The sequence below is a fragment of the Sphaeramia orbicularis genome, chromosome 8 (genome assembly GCF_902148855.1).
Source record: "Sphaeramia orbicularis chromosome 8, fSphaOr1.1, whole genome shotgun sequence".
Classification (NCBI taxonomy): domain Eukaryota; kingdom Metazoa; phylum Chordata; class Actinopteri; order Kurtiformes; family Apogonidae; genus Sphaeramia; species Sphaeramia orbicularis.
Window position 1 is genome coordinate 4,401,891 of NC_043964.1, and position 27,986 is coordinate 4,429,876.

At 37.8% G+C, this 27,986-nt stretch overlaps 3 protein-coding genes and 1 long non-coding RNA gene across 12 annotated transcripts in view; 2 read left to right on the forward strand and 2 right to left on the reverse strand.

The window, feature by feature from the left end:
- strada (STE20 related adaptor alpha) overlaps positions 1 to 1,623 on the forward strand; it is a 17,530-nt gene extending 15,907 nt beyond the window's left edge. For 3 of the 5 annotated variants that reach the window (XM_030141365.1, XM_030141366.1, XM_030141369.1), the window contains 2 exons: positions 688 to 730; positions 1,319 to 1,623. In XM_030141365.1, coding sequence (XP_029997225.1) covers positions 688 to 730; positions 1,319 to 1,474 — 199 coding nt within the window. In that variant the 3' untranslated portion in view covers positions 1,475 to 1,623. The remainder of the gene's footprint in view (positions 1 to 687; positions 731 to 1,318) is intronic. The other 2 variants (XM_030141368.1, XM_030141367.1) reach the window with 1 other exon arrangement.
- Positions 1,624 to 5,693: 4,070 nt separating this feature from the next.
- On the reverse strand, positions 5,694 to 12,724 carry rnf113a (ring finger protein 113A). The gene is made up of 10 exons (XM_030141371.1): positions 12,585 to 12,724; positions 11,321 to 11,400; positions 11,133 to 11,231; positions 10,909 to 11,016; positions 8,177 to 8,286; positions 7,980 to 8,086; positions 7,800 to 7,889; positions 6,123 to 6,216; positions 5,929 to 6,035; positions 5,694 to 5,845 (listed from the first exon to the last, which is right to left on the reverse strand). The coding sequence occupies exons 1-10, from the start codon at positions 12,688 to 12,690 to the stop codon at positions 5,778 to 5,780; spliced, it is 969 nt and encodes a 322-aa protein (XP_029997231.1). The 5' UTR covers positions 12,691 to 12,724; the 3' UTR covers positions 5,694 to 5,777.
- A 1,110-nt stretch (positions 12,725 to 13,834) lies between these two features.
- Positions 13,835 to 27,986, forward strand: part of LOC115424236 (RUN domain-containing protein 3A-like) — a 56,415-nt gene continuing 42,263 nt past the window's right edge. For 3 of the 5 annotated variants that reach the window (XM_030141359.1, XM_030141360.1, XM_030141363.1), the window contains exon 1: positions 13,837 to 14,228. In XM_030141359.1, the coding sequence (XP_029997219.1) occupies positions 14,122 to 14,228 (107 nt within the window). In that variant the 5' untranslated portion in view covers positions 13,837 to 14,121. Of the gene's footprint in view, positions 14,229 to 27,986 lie in introns of all 5 variants that reach the window. The other 2 variants (XM_030141362.1, XM_030141361.1) reach the window with 2 other exon arrangements.
- LOC115424241 (uncharacterized) lies at positions 22,038 to 27,983 on the reverse strand. Its single transcript, XR_003936068.1, has 2 exons — positions 27,576 to 27,983; positions 22,038 to 22,910 (listed from the first exon to the last, which is right to left on the reverse strand). It is a non-coding gene; the product is annotated as an uncharacterized LOC115424241 (long non-coding RNA).

Consider the following 27,986-nt stretch of genomic DNA (forward strand, 5'->3'; position numbering starts at 1 on the left):
AGGTCTTAATGCTCAATTTGGATTTTTGGGGGAAATCTGTTTTTTTGTGTGGTTGCTCATATTACACATTAAATGCGACTTCTATCAGTTTTGAGTCTGAGCTGAAAGCGACCCTGAAGTGACCTGCATGCACAAAAGGGGTCCTGATGTAATACGTGACCCCGCAGACACACACTGTGTTTATGGAAGGAAATATGTTTTCCCGACGCTCCTCCTCCTGGGACGCAGAATTGTGACATTTTTCGCATTTCAATGATGTCAAGGTTGGATAAATGCGACCTGGCTGTTCAGACTGAAGTCACATTGCAAAATATCAGATACGTATCGGATTTAGAACCACATATGAAAGTGGTCTGGGTCAGATTAGTGCTGTTCAAACTGTCTTTATCGGATACAGGTCACATATGGACACAAAAATGGCATTTGGGCCACATTTGCCTGCAGTCTGAACAGAGCCTTGGAGTACTGAACAGGAGACTAAGTAGAAAAAGGGACTGAAGACATTTCTGTTTAGACAGGCTTTTTATGGCCCACCATGATGTTTTGTTTTATATTTAGTATTTTATTTTTAATGTAGTATTCTATTTCTTTCTCTCAGTAGCACTTTGAGATTCTGTTGAATAAAAAGTGCTTTACAAGTGCAATTTTTTACAGCACACTAAAGGTTTTCCCTTTGTTTCCCCTCAGGCCGTCAGCGTCCACTCTAATAGGACATCCCTTCTTAAAGCAGGTGAGTACGACACCACAGGAACATCAGTGTCATCACCAGGATTCTGTCTTATCACAGTGGGTCATACACTTTATTAAATATATAACATGGAGTGACATTGAGCCTGTTTACATGACAAAATAGGGTGGAATAACAGAAAGGAATAACAAGTTTGGACTAAATAAGGCACTCAGAATATACATCAGTTAGAGATTTAGGATTTAGGAAAAACACAGTGGGAAAAAAAAAAAAGGAGAACCACCACAACACTGTAAAGAACAGCAGAAACAAAAAACCACAAGGAAAACAGTGTAAAAAAATTTTTTATAGTGAGTCAGTCTCACTGCTTTGTGTTTTACCCCCCATTCCACATGTGGTGGTGGGGGGGTGCGCACTGAGCATGCTCAGATGCCTATGGAAAGAACAAGGTCCATTCTATCAGCACAATTTGAAATTTTTCCTATTGAGCAAACAGTTGAATTTTTCTGATTATTTGAAATAAATCGTACATTCAGAATGCTCACCAGTGATATGTCAGGGGAAAATATAAAGTAGTGTGGAGGTTATTTTTAACATCAGTGCTTCCTTCTCGTTTCTCGTCTCTCCCAGATCAAACGGCGGCCGTCAGAGGCGCTGCCCGAGCTGCTCCGACCCGTTTCCCCCATCACCAGTTTCGAGGGCTCCCAGCCTCAGGACTCGCCGTCTGGACTGGCCAGTCTGGAGTCCGGTCTGAGCCACCTGGAGGTGGACGACTGGGACTTCTGACAGTGGAGGACGCTCAGAGGATTCTAACGACTTTCTAAACCAAGGGTGTCAAATGCTGCGTTTCTGCTACGTGGTACTGGCTCGACTCGACTCGGCCTTTTTAACGTTTCCATTACGTAAAAGAACCTGGAATCTGGTACCTGGTACTAGTTTTTTGGTATCTACTCCACCGAGGTTCCAAGAGAAACTAAAACGTGACGTGTAAACACTGCAGACCACTGATTGGTCAGAGAGTTGTCTCTGTGTCATTGCGTCATCAATGTGCGACTATTTAAAAAAAAAAAAAAAAAAAAAAAAACAGATGCAGAAGTTTACAGTAAAGATAGCAGTAGGTTAATCCACATGATGACAGCCCGCAGATGGAGGTTCAGACGTTTCTGTCCTTGGTGGCTGACGAAAAAATTCAGCGAGCTTGACGGGACAACACGCAACGACCGAGTGTATCAGCAACTCTGAGCAGACGTCACGGAAGTTACGCGCCGCATCGCTATGACATCCAGGTACTCTAAAGTTGGTAGTATCGTGTAATGGAAACAAATAGTACCTGGTACCCGAGTCGAGTCGAGTCGAGCCGGTTCTGCGTAGTGGAAGTGCAGTGAAAGTCATTTTAGTTCAGGTTCTACATTTAACCCAATAGAACAGAAGTGGATCAGACCAGTACAGAAATAACACAATAATTTAGAAATAATGTCAAATCCAGACTTTTCTCTGTGTTTTAGAGTGAAAAAAAGTACAATTTCATAATGAAAATGTTTATATCCATAAATTATCCTTTTAAAAATGTGAATAACATGAACAACTATGAACAGATTGAACAATATTGTCTCAGTTTATCATTTACACATGTATATTACAACTTGGAGTAATTTTGAGAAATTTGAAAAATGAACACAATTAACAGAAAAAAATAAAATAAAAACAACAAATATGAACAAAATAAAGAATAACAACAAAACATGCACAAACATAAACTTGAGAAACTAACAAAATGATGTTAAAATTGCATTTATTTCACTTTAAATCTTTCATGTTCATTTTTGTTCAGATTATTCACATTTTTTGGGAAAGGATAGTTTGTAAATAACATTTTCATGTCATTTTGCTTTTTTTTTTTTTTTTAACACTAAAACAAAGAGAAAAATGTGTAGTTGTCATTATTTATAGGTTATTCTGTTATTTTCCTGGTCTGATCCACTTTAGATCAGATTGGTCTGAATGTGGAACCTGAACTAAAATGATAAAAATCTTCTGTGTAGTTTTTGTATTTCACAAATTTATCCCAGGGGCTGGTTTTGGCCCACGGGCCGTACGTTTGACACCCACGTTCGAAACCGACGAGACATGTTTTTGTAACGATCGCGTTGTAAATAATAGAAACGTGGGACTTGAAGGCGTCGCTGTTCTCTGCCTCTTCATGTCTCCTGCACGCTTCGTTCGTTATGCACAGACTCTTGCACTGATGGCCTCGAACACACACACACACACACACACACACACACACACACTTGTTTACAGATTGTACTCACACTAGCCCCCTGAAGGACTCATCCTCTTTTGGGGGGGGGGGTCTCTGGATCAGTGGGACGCTGCTACTAAACATTCAGAGGGGACAGTCTACCTCCAGTCTGAACGTGTACCGGGTCGGATCTCCATAAGGGGAACGTGGTCTTTACAGCCGACGCCCAGAACCACATGGAAACTTACAGATCATCACTGTCAGGCGGAAACCTCGTATGTCCAAAACGGTTATTTTACAGGAAACTGGAAAAACGATGTATATTTTAAAGTAGTGGCTCTGAACTGGTCTGGGTTCAGGACCCACTATCACCCCTGAATGACAGAAGATGAACTTCACAAATGTATTTAATAGAAAGATGTTGTGTTTTGAACCTGAGATAATCCAGAATATCACAGGATGAAAACACAGAAGACTAGTTTAATGACAAACCAAACTGACCAGCAGGTGGCGACAATAAATATAAAAATATTCCTTTTAACAATAAATTATAAATAAAGGCTGCTGCCGATTTTAAAAAATTTGGTCAGCTGATGGCCGATATCTACAGACAATTTTTGAGGGTGATATTTAAGGCCTTTTTTTTTTTTTTTTTTAAAGCACATTGACCATAAAATACAATTGAAACACTCAGATAATTAAGATTTTAATGCAGCAATATAAATGAAATTACTAATACATGTACACATAGTACTCTTTTAACATTTATTGAACTTCAAGTGCTGCCCACACAGGTGCCTGATCAAATATCTTCTAACATTTTTACTGCTTATCAAATATGGGCTTTCAAAAAAAAAAAAAAATTAAGGCCAAAAAAATCGATATATCCGTCTACCTCTATCCATTTGAACCAAAACTAAAATGTGAACTCAGATAAAAATTAAAAGTTCATTCAGTCACTTATTCAAGAATTAAACACACTGAGGTTTTTGTCCAACGGAGGTAAAACCGCATCTGTTGGAGTCGTTGTCATACCTGAGTTTAAAAATGATATGACCAGAAACTTTGGGGTCTTCTTCTATGGTGGTGTTAATTATCATTACAGTGCATTACCGACATCTACTGTTGGGGAGTGAACAGACAGCGCTCAGCTCCATAAAAAATAAAACACAGGATTGGTTTATTAACATTATTTTTTGCCCAGACAAACGCCTGCGGCCCGCTGAAAACAGGCTCGAGACCCACTTTTAGGTCACAACCCCCCAGTTGAGAACCACTGATTTAAATAAATAAATGAAAAGAGTTAAGAGATGCTGTTTTCAACACTCTTCATTGGTTCAATATTTGTAAAACCATCAGATCAATAGAATCGTTTTATGACAAAAAAAAGACCTAAAATGGACTTACGAGGTTTCCGCCCGACAGAAACGTGTCCAGAGGGAAAACTCAACCAACAGCATGTGCACATGTCTCGTTACATTAACTCCATCTCATGCTTTCCACGTCACTTCTGTTGCAGTCGTTAACTCTAAGGCGTTCAGCTTTGCCTTCAGAGCGCAGAAGGACGTGTTTCCTCTGAGACTCTGGGCCTGATGTTACTTTAATCAAACACATGAATGTTACATTGGTGCTTGTTTTGTCTGGTTGCATGTATCTGAAAGTGAGGACGAAGAAATGTGTGTTTACGTATCGTTAGCCTCATTAGCATAATTACTTAAGTCATACACAAATGGACAAAAGTATGTGGACACGTTGAATTCAGGTGTTTCTTTTCTAACAGGGGTCTGGGATACAAAACAATAATGATAAATGTCAGGATATAGTTTATGTTCTGGGATAAATATCATTGCATTGGTTAATTTGGTTTAAATTATCTTTGCTTCCAAAATCAGAGATGGTTTTTACTTAATTTCTCTCAACATTGACTTTTTTTTTTTACCCATTTAAATGTTCTGCCTCTAAATTTCTAAAATATTTTTCATGCTGACTGTAAATTTTCTACCACAACCATCTACTTTCTTTTATTTGAGTGTATTTTGCTCATTATGATGCTCTTTTCTTCATTTTTGTTCATTTTGAAGCTTTTTTGGTTCATTTACTATGCTTGTGTTGCTCGTTAATTTTGATGCTCATTTTATTATTTTTGATGCTTTTTTTGTTTTTCTTGATGCCTGTATTGTTCATTTCTATTAATTTTGTTGCTTATTCTGTTCATGTCACTTATTTATTTTTACCACCATCTACTTTCTTCACATCTCTTTGGAAAAAAAAAGTCTCCCACTAAACTTTAAGGAAATATTGTTTATAAACTATATGGACAAAAATATTGGGACACATGTCTCCAGCTGTAAGATGTCCTGTTCATGGTGATGAAAAATATTTTAGGAATTTAATGGTAGAGCATTGAAAATCATAGTCATGGATAAAAAAATAAAAATAAAAAAAAAATCGATGTTGAGAGAAATTAAGCCAAAACTATCTCTGATTTTGGAACAAATAGAACAATTTAAACCAAACTAACCAATTCAATAATATCTATCCCATAATATAAAACTATATTCTAACATTAGTCATTATTGTTTTGTGTCCCAGACCCCTGCTAGAAAAGAAACACCTGAATTCAACGTGTCCACATACTTTTGTCCATGTCATGTATGACTTTGGTGATTATGCTACGAGGTTAATGATCTGTTATATGACTTTTATGTAATAAATATTGTTCACTTAAATGTTTGGACTCTATAATATCACACACACAGACAGTTGACTAGCTAAAAAAAAAAATGTTTTATTCAAAGTTTTCACAGACAAACACAAACTGGGAATGGCGAGGACCTTCAGGTGTCTCTAATCATCCTCATCTGACGGCGGTTGGTCGGTTAAAGCTTTGTGTTTTTCCATTTTTGCCATCAGTTCTGGAATATAACCAACAACATGTCAATATTAAGTCAGATTTATCGCATTAAATTCGTAGCTGTATGTGATGCTGTTGGTTTACCCTTGGCTGGGTTGAAGACGCCGTTGGTTTGAGTGTTGCAGACGTAGCAGCGCTTGGATTTGCGGTAATGTTGAAGAGCACAGGCTTCACAGAAATAATGTCTGCACCTGGAAAAGAGTAAAACACACCAGGTTAAAGACACCGCAGAGGGTGTTAAAGGGTACAGAAGAAAACATCCAGATATGAAGACGTACTTTGTGATGATGGGGTTCTTAAAGGATTCTCTGCAGATGAAGCATTTAAAGGGCATGTCCTCCTCATCACTGCTCACTTCGTAGTTTTCATCATCTGTAGGAAAAAGCACAGAATACAGTAATAAAGACAGTACACAGGCAATTAGACAATATATGTACGGTTTTAGGAAGGTTAGGTTACAGACTCAGGTAAAAAAAAAAAAAAAAATCAAGCTTTTTATCCTCAAACTACAAACAATACTCCTCAATGAAAGCAAACAGAGCATATTATTAAGTAAATACAGGACTGGGTTCAGGAAACTCCAACCCAACTTTATTTATAAAGCACTTTAAAACACCCAGAGTGGACCAAAGTGCTGTACAGAAAACTAGAAGCACAATAAAAGCATTAAAAAACATTAAAATCAAATAAAAATAAATAAATAAAACAAGTTGAGATATAAAAGTAAAATAATAACCTTTAAATAATAACTCCCAACTTTTTTCTTTTTGTGAAAAAACTAAAAAAATATGAAAATGTTTACATTGACAAACTATCCTTTAAAAAATGTGAACTACTATGAAAAAACTGATTTATTAGGAAAAATAAGTGCAATTTTAACTATATTCTGCCTCAGTTTGTCATTTAAACATGTACATTACAACTTCAAATATCAACTTATTAAAAAATAAAAAAGGCTGATGGCCGATATTGAAAAAAATCAATATATCGACTGGCTGATATATTGGTATACCTCTATGAACTACAATACAGATGTCAAAAATGTAAAAAAAAAAAAAAAAAAAAAAATCTTTCTTTCATGAAACAAAATATAATACATCAAAAATGTAAAAAAAAAATAAAATATATATATATATAAAATCCTTCTTTTGTGAACCAAAAATATAATACAAACATACATACAATGGTTATTTTTAACATGACAAAAGTGCCATAAAAACATAAATTTTAACAGGGGTCATTTTAGACCCATTTATAGAAAAGACTGGAGGGTCCAGACATGTATGCATTTAAGGGTTAAAACTGTCTAAAGCACAGGTGTCAAACATGCGGCCGTACACTCAGATGTTAATCCTTTTATTTCAGGTTCCACATTCAGACCAATTCAATCTCAAGTGAGCAGGATTCAATAAAATACTATCATAATAACATATAAATAATGACAACTCTAAATTTTTCTCTTCGTAAATGTAAATATTTTCATGTATTTACACTAAAACAAAGTATAATTTCGCAAAAAATGTGAATAACCTCAACAAATATGAACAACATGAAATGTCTTAAGAGAAGTAAGTACAATTTTAACAATATTCTGTTACTAAATGTTTTGTGTGTTTGTAGATCCACTGTGATTTGTAAGTTATAATGTACATGTGTAAATGATAAACTGAGGTAGAATATTGTTAAAATGACACATTTTTTCAGTTTGTTCATGTTATTCACATCTTTTGAAAGGATAGTTTGTAGATGGAAACCTTTTCATCATGTAAATTTACTTTTTTTGCTCTAAAACACTGAGAAAAGTTTGGAGTTGACATTATTTATATATTATTATGTTTATATTTTACTGGTTTGGCCCATTTCAGATCAAATTTAGCTGAATGTGGAACTGAACTAAAATGAGTTTGAGAGCCCTGGTCTAAAACATAACATGTAGAAGAAACTCTTCTTCTCACCGTTGGCTCCGTATCTGCCCTCGTCCAGTTCCCTCTCGATTTGCCAGCCGTGTTTATAATCTGACCGGTCATGGAGGAATTTACAGCTGTCTAATAAAACAAAACAAAAACACACAGTAGAAGGTTCAGATTCAGAACAAACACCTCCACTTTGATTCTTCTACCGTCACTTGTCCACACCTCCAAAGCCGCAGAAGCCCGTCTCCTTGTAGTCTTTGCAGATGTCTGGTTGGTAGTCCCACCTCACTGTGGCCCTCAGATGTTCAGGGGCCCGGATCGGACCCTTCCTGGAAAAGCAAACAAACAAACAAATGTTGGTATGAAATAATTTCCCTCAGCAGAGAAACACCTGATGGACACGTCACCTCATGACTCACCGGACCATCCCAGAGGAGGCGTTCCCCATGGTGGTGTCTTTGGGTTTGATGAACTTCTGATAGTTGTTGATGCCGCGGTAGATCTTATCGTCCTCTTTACCCGTCAGCTCCTGTTGGAGAAGAAAAAAAAAAAAAAATAGTTCATATGTCCCTATATCCTCCTGACACCCAGTAAGTAAACATTTTTGCCATTTTACATTAAATAATTGCCTTAATTGGAAACAGCATGATGCAACAGTTTTTTCAGATACATTATTTATTTATTTTTTTTTTTTTTAATATAATATCCTTTTCAGTGGACATTATGTAATTTTTTATTTTAACCCTTTCATGCACGAATTATGAGAACCTGTGTTTTTATTCCTCTTTAGGCATGAAAAAAACAATGCTATTGAAAAATTTCCTCTGAAAAATAAATAAATAAAAAATAAAATAAAAATAATTCAAAAAATTCAAAAATACATAAAAAAAAAAGAAAAAAAAAAATCTTATGAACCTATTTTTCATTAAGTTGCAAAAATGTCCACTCAGCTGGACACCACATGTTTAATTTTTGATGCACAGAAACATGTATATACTGATAAACTGTGAAAACTATGGGGAGGGCTTGTGACTCTGGGGGTTTATGCTCAGGAGAGATCTACATAATGTTACCAATTCATGTCAGAAAAGATATGTAGTGTCTTAAAACTTTAATAAAGATATGTGTAAAAAACAAAAAAACAAAAACGAAAAGAACAACAAAATCCATGAATATACAAGAGAACAGCTGTAGAATAGCTGTCCACTGTAGTGACCAGTATGCATGAAAGGGTTAAAGTAAAGCTGTGAAACTCTTGTCCACTACAGAGGACAAAAATGCATTGCTGGGTCTCAGGAGGATTTGTCAGCATCATGTTCTATCAATAATCAATACCAGGTTGAAGAACCAGAGGGACGTTACATACTGAAAACACCTGGTTTACAAGTTATATTTACTCTCAAATGAGTCTTTTTTTGTTTGATAATTAACATATTTTTATCGATTACAAATAAAATATTACTTCCATTCTACGCCGAACATCTACTTCTGTACGTTTTATTTCCCCTTTAACTTGAACAAACCAAACACTGGCTTTATCCCATATTTCGCTGCTACTGTAGATGTGCATGAGGGACTATTCAGCCAATTACAATCTGCAAATTCACCATTAGGTGCCACTGAATATAACAAATAGTACCTTTAACAATATTGTCTACATCTGAAGGGAAAATGCAAAAAAAAAACAAGTTATGGTTACTCTCAAATGAGTCTGTTTTTGTTTGGTATTTAACATGTTTTATTTGATTAAGTGAACACAAACCATCTGATTCCAAACTAAGATGAATTCCAATCAAATCAACCTGAATTTCCTCTAAGGATTAGTAAAATTCATTCTTTAATTTCTTTCAATCTTAATCCATGTAACAGCTTTCATTACATGAATATTAATTATGTCACCAACTGAACGCCACTGAGGCTGAACTATTTAGTCACATTGTGATTATTGTGGAAAATATTGCTATATACAGGGTTCCTACAAGTTAAATTTAAGACCGTTTTAAGGCTAATTAGACCAGAATTTAACGTCCATCTCACAGCTTATTTCATGCCCATACATACTAGAATTTAGGAAAATGTATTTATTTACTCCAATACTTTAATTCCCACTGTTCCGAGTCATTTCTCACTGGGGGCTGAAAAGTTAGCGATAACTGGTTCCTAATTTCAGTATAAATTGTAGGGTTGGAACGGGTGGAACTGAATAGAATAACGTTATTTTCTTTGCAGTTTGGACATTTAACAGACACATTTAAACACAAAACAAACAAGTTTACAGCAACATAACTTAAGACCTACCGTATCAAATTTAAAAGAGTGATATTTTGCTTTTTTAAATGGAATTCTTCCTTTTCCAACATTTCCCTGTGGTCTCCATAAACTGTAAATGCTCTGCTTGGGTCGGAGTTCTTCATTAATTCAACTCCACAGGTCCATCTTCAACCCTATTTCTGAGTAATGACACCAGAAAGGTGGTTTGGAGCGCTGGCCCTTTAAATGCACATGAGACACTTCAGGCCCCGCCCCCTCAAGGTTGTCAGCTGTGCTGCTCTGTCCTGTTCAACCAAGAACTGAACATTTGAGGTAATGGGCTCCAAGTTTGGACATATTTTCAGTAAACTATTATGGCATACTAATTATAAAACGTAGCAGGAATTCAAAGAGTTTGTAGAAATCCACTGGATTTTTGCCCAAATGAACCTAAAGATAGTTTTGCAGCAGCTGGAGGGTTCAAATTCAAACTGTATGAACTATTAGGGTCCAAATAAACAAAGAAATGAACCACAGACTAAGAAGAGTGGGTTTAGACAAATATGAGCCCTTTACAGACTTTTTTAAGGTATTGAATGCAGATTTGTGAATTCAAGACTTTATAGACTTTTTAAGACCACACTGGGACCCTGAATATTCGTCTATTTGCTTAAAAATGCACACGTTAATGTTCTTTTTCAAATGTGTACGTTTTTCCAGTCCACCTTAAATTTGTATTAAAAAAAATGCAGCACATCTTACACATTGCATTGTCAAATCTAATGAGAATTCAATATATCACATTACACAAAGAGGGCTTTATTATTACATACGTGTACAGGCTGAGGTCATTTCAATACTATAATCATTCTGCAGTTCTAAACATCCTCTCCTGTCCTACCTCTTGGATTTTCTGACTCCTCTCGAATATGGCCTGAGCGTCCTTGTCTCTCTCTGTGTCGAGCTCATATGTAGCCGTGGCACCCATGTCCTCTGGTCCTTCAGGTTTCTGTTCAGGAGTTAAAAACACACACGGCAATGAGGTATTTTATATACATATATATTAAAGCTGTGAAGGTAGGGCTTCGTCTCAGGAAAATGCGGCGTTAAACAGTCTGAACTCACTGCAGAGCGGGTGGATTTGTAGGCGACAGTGATCTTCTTGTCTTCTTTATCGTCCTCACTCTCACTTGAGGACACAACATCTTTCTCCACCTTCTTTGTCTGGACAGATGTGACACAGACATGATGTTTACACCTGATGGTTTAGCTTAAGGTAGATGTTCCTACATTAAGTCCTTTTAGTTTATTACCCTTTGAATCATGGGGTTGATTCTGGAGTCTTTCTTCTGTTTTCTGACCACAGAGCTCTGGTCCTCATCACTGTTTCCATCTGAAAAGACACCAGTTTGATTAGAGACGCACAAGAGGTGACAAGACATTGACTGTCTGGACTAATATTATCTAAAATCTATGGAAACACATGTCCAGCACTTTAAGATAAGATGAGATAAGATAAGACTTTATTGATCCAACCATGGGGAAATTTTTAACTTGACAGCAGCAAATAAAAAACCCACAAGCACATAAAAATAAAGTGCAGGGAAGACAACACAGAAAACATACAAATACAGTGTACAAATAAGTACAAGAAAATACATTTCATTTTGTTGTTACTTGGGAAAATCAGAAAGATACAAGGCCAATAATCTGAAAATAAATAGGAACAATGCAAAAGCAACTGTGTATGCAAGTCTTCTATTATTATGGGAACATTAGAAGTGATGGAGGCATCTTATGAGAGATGTTTAGGGTAATGAGACAGAAAACATAGTTATGAAAAGATTAGATATTATTCTCTCTGATTTAAATAAATCAGAAACGATGTCATGATTATTTTTGATACTAATTCTATTTAGGAGTATTATATCACCACTACTACTACTACTACTAATAAGACTTTGACAAAATGTTATTCTAATTCTATACAAATATTAATATAAATCAAATTTCTTATTTTTCCCTCTTTATATTTTGTTATTTTTTTTACATGCAGTCTTTTTCTCTGCATTTGTATGTTGCTGCTGTTAACTGAAATTTCGCCACGGGAGGATAAATAAAGTCATATTTTAACACTACAATACACATATTGTAACACTTATGATTAGGAGAACACGTAACTTTAATTTTTGAAGAGACAGAAACTGAAACACTGTAACTGTAAGTATAAATAAATTAAAAACAATATGCAAACTATCAGAATGCTCTCAATTCCAAGGGTCTTTGAACGTAGCACAAGGAAAAGTGATTAGCCGTTACAGACAACGACGAAAAAAAAAATCACCGCCTGCCTTCAGTTTATTATTGATTTATCTTTCCATTATTGTTGAATTAAAACGTTTGGTTCGCGGGTTGTTTCTCCTGAAGTAAATTTTTCGTAAATGACCCAGACACGAACTGGAGAACACCCACGGACACGGACAGACAGTGTTTGTTTCAGGACTGATGCCAAAAGCTGTTCCGTGAAGAAAACACCCGTGACAAGGAGTTAAAAAGGGCAAGACACTGTGTTTTTACCTTTGTCACTGTCGCTTGTTTTTCTCTTCCGTCCAGAAAATTTCTTTGTGGATTTTTTAAACAGAAAAGTGCAAGAACCTGCTCTTGCTTCCTCTGAGTCCGCCATCTTTTTTTATCTGTATAAATGACAGCGGCCACCACAGCGCCCCCTGTGGTCTGGAGGGGGAGGAGCCACTGGACTGACACCTGGACAGGGTTCACAACTGATATGAGCGCCCCCTGCTGGTACACTGTGGATTAGATTAGATTAGATTAGATTAGATTAGATTAGATTAGATTAGATTAGATTAGATTAGGTTAGATAGAAGTTTACTGATACCTTTGGCTGAACCCTCGGGAAAATGAGATTCCAATAGCAGCACAAACACTGAAAGTAAAAGGGCAGAATAAGAAATATTATAATAAAAATAATAATACAGTAATATGGAAGGGGATTAGGACCACTGGGGGAAAAAAAATTAAGGTCCCCTATATATATATATATATACATATATATATATATATATATATATATATATATATATATATATATATATACATATATACATACACACACACACATATATTTAAATTACTTTATGAGAAAAAAGTCAGAATTCTAAGATTTAAATCAAAAATCTGAGGAAAAAAAATCAGAATCCTGAGAAAAAAGTCAGAATTCGGAGAAAAAAACTTAAAATTCTGAGATAAAGTCAGAATTCTAACTTTTTTCTCAGAATAATAATAATAATAAACATATATTAGACCTTAATTTTATTTTTTTCAGTGGCCCTAATCCTCTTCTGTACAATAACTATATTAAAAAAAAAAAAAAAAAGTAGTGAAAAACACAGGCAGTTGAACATTAGAAAGTACTAGTAAAAACAACAAATAACAGAGTAGTAATAACAAGTAGTAGTATTAATTAGTTTAGTTTATTTCAGACACAAACCTAATCCCAAACATAGGAAAAAAAGATAAAACAAAACAAAAATACAAAATAGAATAACAGAAAAAGAGCATCTGTTGTGCCTGAAAGGGAAAAGGAAGAAGGCAAGGCTTATATTATTATTATTATTATTATTATTATTATTATTATTATTATTATTATTATTAATAATAATAATAATAATAATAATAATAATAATAATAATAATAATAATAACTATTATGTTATATTCTAATATTTGTTTATTTATTTTCTAAATTCCTTATCCATCTCTATATGAATATGAGGTTACCAAAGTACGTGAATGCATCATCTCCGCTGGTCCACTACTGTGCCAGTGCGCATGTCCGCCTGCTCATCAAACCCAAACTGAACTGTGAAATAAAAGTCTCCATCTGCCGTCCCAGGCTCTGAAGTGTGTTTTTCTGCTGATGCTTTTATTTTGAAAGGTCTGACCGGGGTTTTTCTCCGCCTTTACCGGCTCCAGCTTGGCCGCTCTTCTGTCCTCCAGCATCAGCACCATCACCATCCACGGAGGACACTGGACCCACGGAGGGAGGGGTCCTGGCCTGGGCACGGATCCCCAAAAGGCCCCGCGGCCGCCGCTGGATGGAGTCGGGCTGCATTCACACAGCAATGGCGATGGGTCTGACATCCAAGAGGGCGTCTGCGAGGAGCGTCGGCGTGGAGCGAAAAAACCTCATCACGGTCTGCAGGTACACGCCACAGCCACAGCACGACACGCACGACACCCAACATCTGCAAGTGCACGCGCAGCAGCTCACATTCTGAATGAAAGCATTAATAAGGACTGACACATTTATTCCATTAAAATACAGATGAAACAACAGGATGGGGTGAAAGAAGGAGGGATGTTTCAGATGTGATGAAGAGGAGGAGGAGGAGGAGGAGGAGGCAGGTGCTGTTTCACCTGCATCCAACCATCACACCTGCTTATATATATATATATATATATATATATATATATATATATATATATATATATATATACACACACCCAAATATAATCCTCTACCTTTAATATTCAGTTCATAGTTTTAATTAAAGGCCTTTCCTGTCTGTCTTGTCCTTAAACACAACCATACACTTACACTGACATTACTTCAGTGTCCTTAAACGCCTCATATGGTTGTTCTTTATTATATATGTGAAGTTTAGTCCCATCTTTTATCGTCATTTCTATAAAATAATTGAGCGTATACGTAAAGCCAAGCCTGTAGAAGTCGTAGGGGATTCCGCTGTGTGCTGGGGTGAAGCCAGCAGCAGGTTTTCTGCTCCATCACTGGAGCTTCAGTGGTTTCCTGTGTGGGACAAGGGCGTTTGTTGCCTTCAAGGACTCCTCCCTCCCTCCCTCCGTCACTCACTCACTCAGTGTGTCAGTCAGTCCAGTGTGTCCTCCCCCTTCGGCTGAAACAGGACGCTGAGGGACTGTGATGAGGACGTAGGAGCTGATGGGCCCTGGAGCTCAGCTGATGAGAGGTGGACAGGCTCAGATAAACCAGAGGACGGTTTAGTGTCCTAAAGGTCATGTGTGGATGTGGAAACGCTGAGGATTTGGTTGGATTTGTCACTGACAGTGTGTGTTACGAAGAAAGTGGGAGTGGAAATATGTCGTTAGCCTCATATTATAATTGTCTAAGTCATATGTTTGGTCACTGTTGCTTCATTTTCTGCATAAACCACAATTTGGCCAAAATATCATGTTATGACACTAACGAACTGTGTACGTTTTGTGATTTGAATGATAGTTCAGGGTCAGTGTGTCTGCTGGGAACTGGATTTTCTTTTCAGAAAAGAAAAACTAGTGGTTAATTTATTTTAGCTTTAAAATAGAAGAATTAAAATAGAATTTCAAGGCGTTTTTCTTTTTCTGTGTCAAAACATAAACCAGATTAAAAACACAGATTGATTTTTGTTTTCTCTACTCGACAGAAATGGAAGAATGAACCAAAAATACCTTTTTTTTTAAATTATCTGAGACTGCATGTTGTCATTTTGAAGGAAAGAGCTCTAATGCCATGAAGGTCACAAAGATTCTTACGAATGATTGGTGTGAAATCTGGACATCGTAGACATGCTCCTCCACGAATGACTACGAACTCCAGATTTCATACGAACTAGAAGGTTTGTACAAACCCATCGCTTGTAAGAATCTTTGTGACCTCAATGGCGTTAGTGCTCTTTCCTTAAAAATGACAACATCCGGTCTCAGAAAGTGAAGAAAACAGGCCTTTTTGTTCTGTTTTTCCATTTCTGTCCGGAACAGAAAATGAAAATCAATCCATTTTTTCAGTTTGGTTTATCTGTTTCGATACTGAAAACAAAAAACACCTTGAAATTCAATTTTAATTCTTCAATTTCACAATGAAAATCAATTAACCACGAGTTTTTGTTTTGTTTCTGAAAAGAAAATCCGATTACCAACAGACACACTGACCACGTAGGAGCTGATGGGCCCTGGAGCTCAGCTGATGAGAGGTGGACAGGCTCAGATAAACCAGAGGACGGTTTAGTGTCCTAAAGGTCATGTGTGGATGTGGAAACGCTGAGGATTTGGTTGGATTTGTCACTGACAGTGTGTGTTACGAAGAAAGTGGGAGTGGAAATATGTCGTTAGCCTCATATTATAATTGTCTAAGTCATATGTTTGGTCACTGTTGCTTCATTTTCTGCATAAACCACAATTTGGCCAAAATATCATGTTATGACACTAACGAACTGTGTACGTTTTATGATTTGAATGATAGTTCAGGGTCAGTGTGTCTGCTGGGAACTGGATTTTCTTTTCAGAAAAGAAAAACTAGTGGTTAATTTATTTTAGCTTTAAAATAGAAGAATTAAAATTCAATTTCAAGGCTTTTTTCTTTTTCAGTGTCAAAACAGATGAACCAGATTAAAAAAACATGTTTTCTACCCGATAGAAATGGAAAAACGGAACAACAAAACGCCTGTTTTTATTGTGTTTTTGTTTTTTTTTTAATTTGCAGAAACTGGATGTTGTCATTTTCAAGGAAAGAGCGTTAATGCCGAGGTCACAAAGATTCTAACGAACGATGCAGTGTTTTTGTCCGTTTTATGTGACCTTTTGCAGTGTTTTTATTACTTTTATCCTGACCTTTTGCAGTGTTTTTATTACTTTTATCCTGACCTTTTGCAGTGTTTTTATCCGTTTTATGTGACCTTTTGCAGTGTTTTTATTACTTTTATCCTGACCTTTTGCAGTGTTTTTATTACTTTTATCCTGACCTTTTGCAGTGTTTTTATCCGTTTTATGTGACCTTTTGCAGTGTTTTTATTACTTTTATCCTGACCTTTTGCAGTGTTTTTGTCAATTTGATCCTGACCTTTTGCAGTGTTTTTATCAGTTTGATCCTGACCTTTTGCAGTGTTTTTATTACTTCTATCCTGACCTTTTGCAGTGTTTTCATCAGTTTTATCATGACCTTTTGCAGTGTTTTTATCCGTTTTATGTGACCTTTTGCAGTGTTTTTATCCGTTTTATGTGACCTTTTGCAGTGTTTTTATCCGTTTTATGTGACCTTTTGCAGTGTTTTTATTACTTTTATCCTGACCTTTTGCAGTGTTTTTGTCAATTTGATCCTGACCTTTTGCAGTGTTTTTATCAGTTTGATCCTGACCTTTTGCAGTGTTTTTATTACTTCTATCCTGACCTTTTGCAGTGTTTTCATCAGTTTTATCATGACCTTTTTGCAGTGTTTTTATCAGTTTTATCCAAACCTTTTGCAGTGTTTTTATCAGTTTTATCTTGACCTTTTGCAGTGTTTTTATCAGTTTGATCTTGACCTTTTGCAGTATTTTTATCAGTTTGATTTTGACCTTTTGCAGTGTTTTTATCAGTTTTATCTTGACCTTTTGCAGTGTTTTTATCAGTTTGATTTTGACCTTTTGCAGTGTTTTTATCAGTTTTATCTTGACCTTTTGCAGTGTTTTTATCAGTTTGATCCTGACCTTTTGCAGTGTTTTTATCAGTTTGATCCAAACCTTTTGCAGTGTTTTTATCAGTTTGATCCTGACCTTTTGCAGTGTTTTTATCAGTTTGATCCTGACCTTTTGCAGTGTTTTTATCAGTTTGATCCTGACCTTTTGCAGTGTTTTTATCAGTTTGATCCAAACCTTTTGCAGTGTTTTTGCAGCGTTTTCTTTGACTTCAGAGCCTTCATTTCTCTACATGGACTTTCTCGTAAACAGACTCATTTTCCATCGAGTTCATCTTCCTCCTCCCTCCAATAAAATGTCATAGACACTTGCATGAAAATTATTGGCGCACTTTGATAGTTTTATTGTATGCTTGTGTAATTTATTACCACATTACTCCGGGGCTTCAAATGCAAATGGATGTAATAAAGAATATTTCAGATTCTCTCTTAAACACTTCATTTTTTTCCATCAGGGCTGTCAAACTCTTTTTAGTTCAGGTTCCACATCCTCCTAATGTGATCTGAAGTGGATCAGGCCAGTAAAATAATAACATAATAAGCTTTAAATAATGTCAACTTCAAAGTTTTCTCTGTGTTTTAGAATTTAAAAAAAGTAAAATTACATTATGAAAACATTTACATCTTCAAACTATCCTTTGAAAAATGTGAATAACGTGAACAACTATGAAAAAAATAAAATTTATTTAGAAAAATAAGTGCAATTTTAACAATTTTATGCCTCAATTTATCATTTTCACATATACATTAGATACAAATGCACAAAATATTTTATAACAGGCAGGATATTGGAACAATTACACTTACTTCTTTTAAGACATTTCAGGTTGTTCATATTTTTTCTGGTTATTCACATTTTTTGTGAAAGATAGTTTGTAAATATGAATGTTTTTTTTGTTTTTTTTACACTAAAACAAAGATAAAAATGTGTAGTTGTTATTATTTCTAGGTTATTGTGATCATATTTTACTGGTCTGAATGTGGAACCTGAACTAAAATGATTGATTGTTAATATTTTCAGTGTCATTTTTGCATTTCATGGGAGGGATCAGACTCTTTGGTGGGCCGGTTTTGGCCGTATCTTTGACACCTGCCTTATAGATTCTACACCCACTCTGTTTCCAAAATCGTCAGTTGTATTTTATGTTCAGTGCAAGAAACACACAAACCTGAAAAAAGACGACGCTCAGACTCTGACACTGAAATACACAATCAAGCAAGAGTTTTTCAGCCAGGTTAAATGTTAAAATTGACACAATTGATGTAAAAAAAAATAAAGTAAAAACAAAAAGCACAGAATAAACCCTGGTGTATTACACTTACTTCTCTTAAGGCATTTCAGGTTGTTCATATTTGTTCAGGTTATTCACATTTTTTGTGAAAGGATAGTTTGTAAATGTAAATTTTTTTCATGTTTTTTACACTAAAACAAAGGTAAAAATGTGTAGTTGTCATTATTTATAGGTTATTATGTTATTATTTAACTGGTCTGACCCACTTTGGATCATATTGGTCTGAATGTCAATCTGAGCAACTATGAAAAAACAGAAATTTATGAAGAAAAATAAGTGCCATTTTAACAATTTTATGCCTCGATCATTTTCACATGTACATTAGATACAAATGCACAAAATATTTAATAACAGGCAGGATATTGGTACAGTTACACTTACTTCTTTTGAGACATTTCAGGTTGTTCATATTTGTTCAGGTTATTCACTTTTTTTGTGAAAGGATAGTTTGTAAATGTGAATATTTTCATGTTTTTTTACACTAAAACAAAGATAAAAATGTGTAGTTGTTATTATTTCTAGGTTATTGTGATTGTAGTTTACTGGTCTGAATGTGGAACCTGAACTAAAATGATTGATTGTTAATATTTTCAGTGTCATTTTTGCATTTCATGGAAGGGATCAGACTCTTTGGTGGGCCGGTTCTGGCCGTATCTTTGACACCTGCCTTATAGATTCTACACCAACTCTGTTTCCAAAATCATCAAAGTTGTATTTTATGTTCAGTGCAAGAAACACACAAACCTGAAAAAAGACGACGCTCAGACTCTGACACTGAAATACACAATCAAGCAAGAGTTTTTATTCCAGTCCCTTTGTGTCCAAGGTCCTGTCTGCGTTTTAGTGACACATACAGTGTAGCACAACACACACCAGCACACAGAGCATGCCCGAAAAGAAAGAAAAGTTCTTACGAGGACTTAAGACGGCCAGGGAGATTATTCCAGACACAAAAAGACTGTTGTTTTCACATCGGCCTCTAAGACCACTTTAATCGTTTAAGCGTTTTAATGACGAACACAGAGGACGAGACAGAACTAAACCTCAAACTGCTTTCCATCAGTAAATGCTCACGACACAGTTTCTTTCCGTTTTCTAATGAACAACAGGACATTGATTAGGTTGACGTGGAGGGCGGCTTCTTCCAGGCGGGTCTCCTCTTCCTCTTCCGGTCCTCGTTTCAGTCGTCGATGCCTTTTTTTTTCGGTCACAGTTGATTTAAAGGTTGGTGCAGGATCGTAAAGTCTGGCTGAGAGAGGATTAAAGCAGGACTGAGGGACGCAGATACTTCCACTGGCTGGCGAAGCTTCACATTAGTGCTTTGTTAGTAGACCAGGCCAAGCCTTTAATATCCCCTAAAACATGTGTGTGTACATATAAAGTCTGACCTCATCCCTTTAACTGTCACTTCATACATTAAACATTTAACATGTACCTCTGGAGAAAAGTAAGAGACCACTAGTTTTAGTCTTTAGATGCAGGTGTTTGGGTAAAATTGATATTTTTTGTTTAACCTAGACAGAAATTTCTCCCAATATTTCAAATAAAAGATCTCATTAAGAGAATTTATTTGTATTTTCAGACATGTTCATACTCAAGACTAATGTGTAACATATGAAGAAGCATCATCGATATTGATATTTGGTGCTTTATGGAGTAAAAATGCATCCATCCATCCTTCGTTTCCCCCTGATCACATTCCAGAAGTCTCACCATCAGGACTTGAAGGTGGTCTCTTATTTTCCTCCAGAGCCGTACAATCAGCACACACAGAGATTAACATTTTCAGTTCCCCAAACTTTGCTTTTTTGGTGAAGTCGTGTCATTTCTGGGACTTTTCGGGGGCCATTTTTTTTTTTTTTTTGTCTACAAGTTTTCCCTCAGTTGTTGTCGAGGAAGTCCACATGTCGTCGTCCGATGTTCCATTCTCGCATCCTCGACTTCTGAGGCTCACAACGAAAACAAACACAGTCCTGTTTAATTCTGTATTTCACTTGATCTAGGACGAAGTAGGGAGGAATTTAGCCGACGATTACTGTTTACAATGTCCAACCTGTTGTGATCAGACGTACATTTACAGCAATAGCCTCAGATTCTCAAGAGGCAGTGATTTAAAGTTTTAAATTGCAATAAGGATGACTGGTATTTTACTAGAATGAAGATTTAACCCTTTAACCCCTGACGTGTCACCGGTGAGCATTCTGAATGTATGATTTATTTTAAATATTCCTAAAAATTCAACAGTTTGCTCAATAAGAAACATTTCAAAACACGTTGATAGAATTGACCTTTTTCTTTTCATAGACATCTGAGCATGCTCAGTTCTCACCCCCCACCGCCTGTGAAAAGGGGGGGGTAAAACACAGAGCAGTGAGACTGACTGAAAAATAGATGATTTGGGCTTTTTTTTTTAATTTTAATTTTTTTTTTTTTACACCATTTTTATTTTTACTGTAGTTTGCAGTGTTGTGGTGATTTTCCTTTATTTTTTTTTACTGTGTTTTTGTAGAGTTTTGACCATGTAACTGCTTTTTGGAGTTCAACCAGGTGTCAAAATGACCCCAAAACTAAAACTACTGGGCCAAAATTCAAATCCTTGTTGTTGTTCAGTGTGTTCCAGTTCACAGTTGATGTTCAACCTCCAAAATTTCTTATTGATGTACATTCTGAGTGCCTTATTTAGTCCAAACCTGTGAAACTTCAATTCCTCTCTTTGTCTTTTTCTGTTCTTCCACCTGTTTTGACCCTAAAACACACAGTAAAACAAAACCACTGAAGAAAAAGAACACAAACACATACTCACTGCAGCTTTTATGAACCTGAAACAGACGACAATTCACAGCAGCACCTTTACCTGGAATCATGTGTCAGGGGTTAAAGGGTTAAAGCACATGTAACAGGCTAATAATAGTGGACTCGTTGCTGCTTTCAGGTGGAAAAGCCTTTAAACTGAAGGTATGACATAAAAAATTCACCATGATTCTGGTGACATTTACCCAGACAGCGATCAAAAACCCAAATATTTCAGTTTTAATGGCCTCGACTTTGAGGATGGTATTTATAATTTCCGCAGTGATGCCCGCGTCGTACTCTTTCTCTGCACTGTTGCCACTAGCAACAGGTTTGATCTTTTACACGGCCGGGGCTGAGGCTTTTTCTGCAGTCAGCGGGAATTTTCCTGCAACTTATTACCAGTGTTTGTGAGGCTGTGTGTTTACAGGCCACATGCTGCACCGATGCGTCTAATTTTTAGCTGTTTTTTTACGGCGCCGTCCGCGACTGGAGGAGCAGTGTGGATGTGGACACGGTGAACCTGAAGAGGAAATAGATACAATGAGTGAGAGATGTGGTGTGTGGCGCTATGCCTTCAGCTGATTCCTGTAAACAGAAGGAAGGAGGGATGGGAGGATGGGTGATGTGCTGCAGCTCGGTGGATGTTGGAGCTTCTTCTCCAGGGCGTGGCATGAGAGTAACTGATCACATGTTCCTCCCTGTGGCCAATGCAAACGTGGCATATTCCGCATATTCTGTGACCTGCCTCTGCAAGTGGGCGTGTCTTGCATCATTCTGTGCTACCTCTCACTTCTAACTTCCGCACTGATTTGCGATATCTAAACCTTTTCTGAGTTTCTACAGCATTAGGTGCGTCAGGTTTGTCTTGCACATCCCATCGCCTGCTCTCTAACCACCAATCGTTGCGTTATTTTCCATTTTAGCCCCTCCCCCTGCCAGGTTCTAACATCTGATTTCCCTCTTGTTGCTTCTCAGCCCGACGCCTTCGATGTCCGTCTCGCTCGCCGGCCCCCTCCGCACCTCCTCTGACCATGAAACACTTAGTCTGGATCTTTTGTTTTTTGTTTTTTTTCCCACAGGGGAGGTGGGTAAGAGAGAGGCGCACCCACCGTGCTGTTCGATTTTTTACACTTTCAGCCTAATTATCATCCTTATGTAATTTTTAATCGGAGCACAATGCATTCTTTCTCCTGGCTGTTTGTGCTGGTCCAGTACAGGACAGGACGTCTCCCCCGACAGGCCGGGATGATAAACACACCACTGGCTGGAGTTACACAATGCTGCAGCCAGTGAGGAGTCCGCCTGTGTCATCTGATCCTGATGGTTTATGCCAAGACTAAGGAGACAGAAACAGGAAGAGAGAGAAAGAGAAAGGAGTCAGGGAGAAAGTTTATGAGGGGATGAAACTAAAAAAAAACAAACTGAAGTAGAGGAGCGTTAGCTGCTGATAAATGCAGTTGTAGTCGACCCCAGGTGGTGCCACGGATAAAAACAGTGGTGTAAGTACAGTAGAGGGGTGACAGAGGAGAACAAAGGGCATTTAAAGAGAGATGAGAGTGGGCTTGGCGTGTTTTTCCACAGTTTTGACCATGTAACTGCTTTTTAGAGTTCAACCTGGTGCCACAAATTGCCAAAAACAGCCCCAAAACTAAAACGACTGGGCCCAAATTCAAATCCTTGTTGTAGGTCAGTGTGTTCCAGTTCACAGTTGACATTCAACATCCTAAATCTCTTATCGATGCACATTCTAGTGCCTTATTTAGTCCAAACCTGTCAAACTTCAGTTCCTCTCTTTGTCTTTTTCTGTTATTCTACCTGTTTCAACCCTAAAACACACACTAAAACAGGGCTCTCCAATTTATTTTCTTTCAGGTTCCACATTCAGCCCATTTTGATCTCAACTGGGCCGGACCAGTAAAATAATAACATAACAACCTATAAATAATGACGACTCCAAATTTTTGTCTTTGTTTTAGTGGAAAAAAACCCATTAAATCATGAAAGTGCTTACTTTTATAAACTATCTAAACAAAAACAATGTAAATAACTTGAAAAAATTAAATTTCTTTAGAAAAATCAGTGCAATTTTAACAATATTATGCCTCAACTTATCATTTCTACATGTGCATTATGGATTGGATCTACAAAGACACTAAACACTGAGGAACAGGCAGAAAATAGTTGACATTGTGCTTAATTTTCTTTAGACATTTCAGGTTGTTCATATTTGTTCAGGTTATTCACATTTTACTTGTTACAGGATAGTTTGTAAATGTAAATATTTTCATAATTGAATGTTATTTTTTTGCACTACAACAAAGACAAAATTTTGAAGTTGTCATTAATTAATAATTAATAATTTTTGTTTCATATCAAACCGAGAAGAAAATCTGGAGTCATTCTTTTTTGTCGGTTCTTCTGCTGTTATTATTTGACTGTAGATCATATTGGTCTGTATGTGGAACCTGAACTAAAATGAGTTCCACAGCCTTGACTGTGGAATTTTTGCACTTTGCAAATTCATCCCACGGGCCGGACTGGAACCTTTGGCGGGCCGCATTTGGCCCCTGGGATGCATGTTTGAGACCCCTGCAGTAAAACAAAACCACTGTAGAAAAGGAACACACCGGATGAAAAAAAAAAACAACAACCCCGAAGTAGCAGAGCGTTAGCTGCTGATAAATGCAGTTGCGGTCGACCCCGAGTGGTGGGGTGGATCAAACAGTGGTGTAAGTACAGTAGAGGGGTGACAGAGGAGAACAAAGGCCATTTAAAGAGAGATGAGAGTGGGCTTGGCGGAGGTCCAGGCCGAGTGAGAGGGGGCACAAAAGAAGCTTGTCAGAAAGCCCCTGCAGTTGTTTTTCAGTGTCAAATCGTACCAAGAGCATGTTGCTACTCCACTCCATCCATTTGCATTCGAGGCACGCCAGCGATTCCCCCTTCACATCAAAGCACTTGGGCTCATTTACAATCAGCTGCTGCCGCCACGCCTCGCAAAACTACAAATTCCTCTTATGATTTTTCACAGATATCACAACAAATAAACAAACACCGGTCGGTAGCTTATTGCACTTAATCTGAGGTTCCCACACCGGACTTCAGGGACCCCACCAGGTTACATCTGAGGGCCGGGCATCCTTTCGTTCACCGAATCTGTAAAATGAGCATCTGCACCCACAGAGAATCAGTTTTCCCACATCTCGGCCTTATGAGTATGTGTGATGGTCGCTGTGTTGGTAGCATCCAGAACTGATGTACACGACCATCTGCAAACGTGTTTAATCACAGACCAGAGTTCGTGTCCCTTTACCTAAAAAGTCCAGAACATCCCTGACAAACACTGGCTAAGCTAGTGAGTCAGCTAACATAAGCATTAACAAAAGTGTGAAATTAGACTTGGGTTTAGACTTAAAGAGCTAAGACAGGAACAGAAAGGGCAACATTCGATAACTGACTGCCTGTTCCACCCTCATCCACCCTCATCCACCTTTCTCTCATGTGCTTTCTTTTCTGTATCTGTCTCTGGAGTATTTGTTCTTTGTTTGCCCTCTTGTATTAGCTCTGTATCTGTTTGTACCTGTTTGTCCTTTGGCTGCTTATTATAAAGCGTTTTTGAGTACCTAGAAAAGCGCTATATAAAACCATTGTATTATTATTGTTATTATTACTATTATTAATTTTTTCCACTCTGTCTTAAAATAGTTATTATTATGTTAAAATTATATTACCTCATACAGCTAAGACCTAAGACACTGCATAACCCTGCATGATTTTATATGGGAGGAAATCTGCAGCTTCTATTCAGGCCTGAAAATTAGTGAAATTTACCTTAGTCTGTATTTTACAACATCCTGTAAAGTCCTTTTCAGACTGAATAGTGCTACAAATCCCAGCAGACAGGGAACATTACCTACCGACGAGTTATAATAATGTTTTGCTCAATAATAATGTGATCGTTAAGTTGAAAGGTTTTCTTGTTTAAAGGATATCATCTTTTCTGGAGCATGAGAAGAACAACAAGAACTAAATTCTTGTTGAGTATCATTTAACAGTGTTAGAGAATAATATTCAAATCATTTTAGTGCAAAACATGTGATATTTTTAAAGGAGGATGTCCAACTGTTAAAGCCTCAGGTGGAAACATTACCACTGGATTGCATTTGCAGTATTTTGAGAGTGTTTTTAGAATAAATAATTTCGAGCTGGGATTTCATGGCTGCTTGCTGATCTCAGATTTGGTTTAGCTGTGAAAATACATTCCTGTGTCATCGCGCGGCACATGTGTTTATGAGCTGACATCGACTGCGGGTACTGGATAGTTTGTGGGTTTTGGTGGAAGTAAAACACGGTGACGGCCTGTTATCTCAGCTTGAAAACATTACCAGACACATTTTAGACGCCACTGACCTTGTTTCCTTGATAAATCCGGCATGACAGAAAAAGTCAAAGCTCCCAAAGTAAAGTTAATCCAGTTTTTGTTGCGAGTTGGAAGAGACCCTGTGCAGAGGTTGCGGTGGTATGTTCTCTGTGGTCGTGCTGTTTTCTTGTGACATTTTGTCCCAGTCCCCCCACCCCGCCATGAGGTCTTTCCTCATCTAGAGCGTCTTGCGTTTGGGGAAGATGGCTTTCCGAAACGAGGTGGTGGTGGTGCCTCGGCTGAAGGAGGCGCTGCCCAGGGCGATCTTGGTCTTCCCGCTGGTAATGGTGGAGGAGCCCAGAGACGTGGTGCTCCTTCCTCTGGTGATGGAGGAGTTCCCCATGGCAAGCTTGGTCTTCCCCCTCTTGATGGTGGTGTTGCCCAGGGTTAAGGCCGTCTTCCCCTCGGTGAAGCTGGTGTTGCCCATTGGGGAGAAGCTCGTCTACCTGACCCAGATTCGACGGCGGGGTTCGGGGCTCACTCGAAGCGAAGCATCGCACACTCATGCAGCACGCCCTGTTCTGCAAGCCTCCGCGGGTAATAGTAACATCAGCTACAATCCAGAGCAGACCAGAATGCTAAGCGTGGATAGCGCGACCCCCGTGTCGCATAATGCCTTCGTTGAGCTGGTAGACGTGGGCTTTGGAAGGCCACATACCACCCATGTGTCCCTGTGAATGGACAGAGGCAGCCGTAGGTGGCCACAGCCTATCTGGGGGGACGGGGACAGTGGAGCGATTGTCCCATCGCCACGACGACACCGGACGGTTGAAGGACACATTGTTGAAAAGGGGACAATCTGCGGTGACATCACTTTCTTCTGAGCCATTGTTCCCTATAGCCTCTGATTGTAAGACATTGCCTCTGTGTACAACTGTATGGACCATATGTGAAGCCACATTCACATGTCAGATTTGAGCCGAGAAAGTCAGGATGTGTTCGTGCTCTCCTCGTGTGTCTGCGCCTCTCATGTCCCTGTAATCTCACTCCTTCTGAATCAAGGGTGTGGTTCTTTTATTATCCATTTGTTGAACTGTTGAGTCTGTATTTTCTTCTCTTTATTGCATTTAGAGCTTAGAGTAAGTCACAGAAATGCAGATCTGCACATAAAAACAATCGACCAAGCAGTGTTTAGACATGTTACTTTTATAAGCACGGTTACATCATTCATTTACAGTCATCTCGTTCAGAACTGGGTTTGTTGTTGAACACAGAACGGAGGCAGAGACGTTATGAAAATGCAGACTTCAGAATATCCACCCATATTATTATTGCATGCATGCAACAATACCATATCCATATCAAAGATGTTGAAGACAGTCTGTGCACGTTCTAGAGGAGAACTGTGTCTCCTGTGTCTCCATATACATCACACCCAGCTGTTTCTTTCTCACGTCCCCTCCCTAACAAGTCGACACACCATAAAGTATTATCTCATCACTGTCACATTTGCATAACACACTCAGCATGGCTTTACAAAATCTCACTCTTGATTGCGAACCCATTAGACCCACACCTCACTTAGCACTTTCTTGTAAAACAGCAATTACAAACATAGCAGCTCATTTTGGTTTCACTACTGACCTGCTAAAACTGACCAGAGACAGATATCCTCTGGGTTTTTGAGTGTGTGTTTTCAAGAATTCAAGTGTGGAAATTCCAGTAGATGTTGCTGTGTTTTTCTTTGCCCCTGATGAGGGTGGTTTTGACCACAGACACAGACTTGGTCCCATGGGTGAAGGTCAGAGTAGTGAGAGAGCTGGTGGTCTCCCCTCGTGTGACAGAGGTGGTGCCCACAGCTAAGCCGGTGTTCCCCAAAGTTACTGTGGTTCTGCTCCAGGAGATCGAGTATTTGCCCCAGGAGATGGCGTACTTAGTCCTCAGGATTGAAACCCTGCCTTTGGTGAAAGAGGTCTTACTTGATGAGAATGTGGTTTTCCACTCATTGTTAGAGTCTTTTTTGGACTGCTTGGCTGCTCTGGGTGTCCCGGGGCT

Bases quoted from the DNA above. Each gene is read 5' to 3' on its own strand.
- rnf113a (XM_030141371.1), bottom strand. From the start codon at position 12,690: ATGGCGGACTCAGAGGAAGCAAGAGCAGGTTCTTGCACTTTTCTGTTT. The intron at 11,017-11,132 runs GTGAGTTCAGAC...ACTCCTGAACAG, and splicing joins ACAAATCCACCCGCTCTGCA to AAACCTGAAGGACCAGAGGA. The intron at 8,087-8,176 runs GTGAGTCATGAG...TTGCTTTTCCAG, and splicing joins GCCTCCTCTGGGATGGTCCG to GAAGGGTCCGATCCGGGCCC.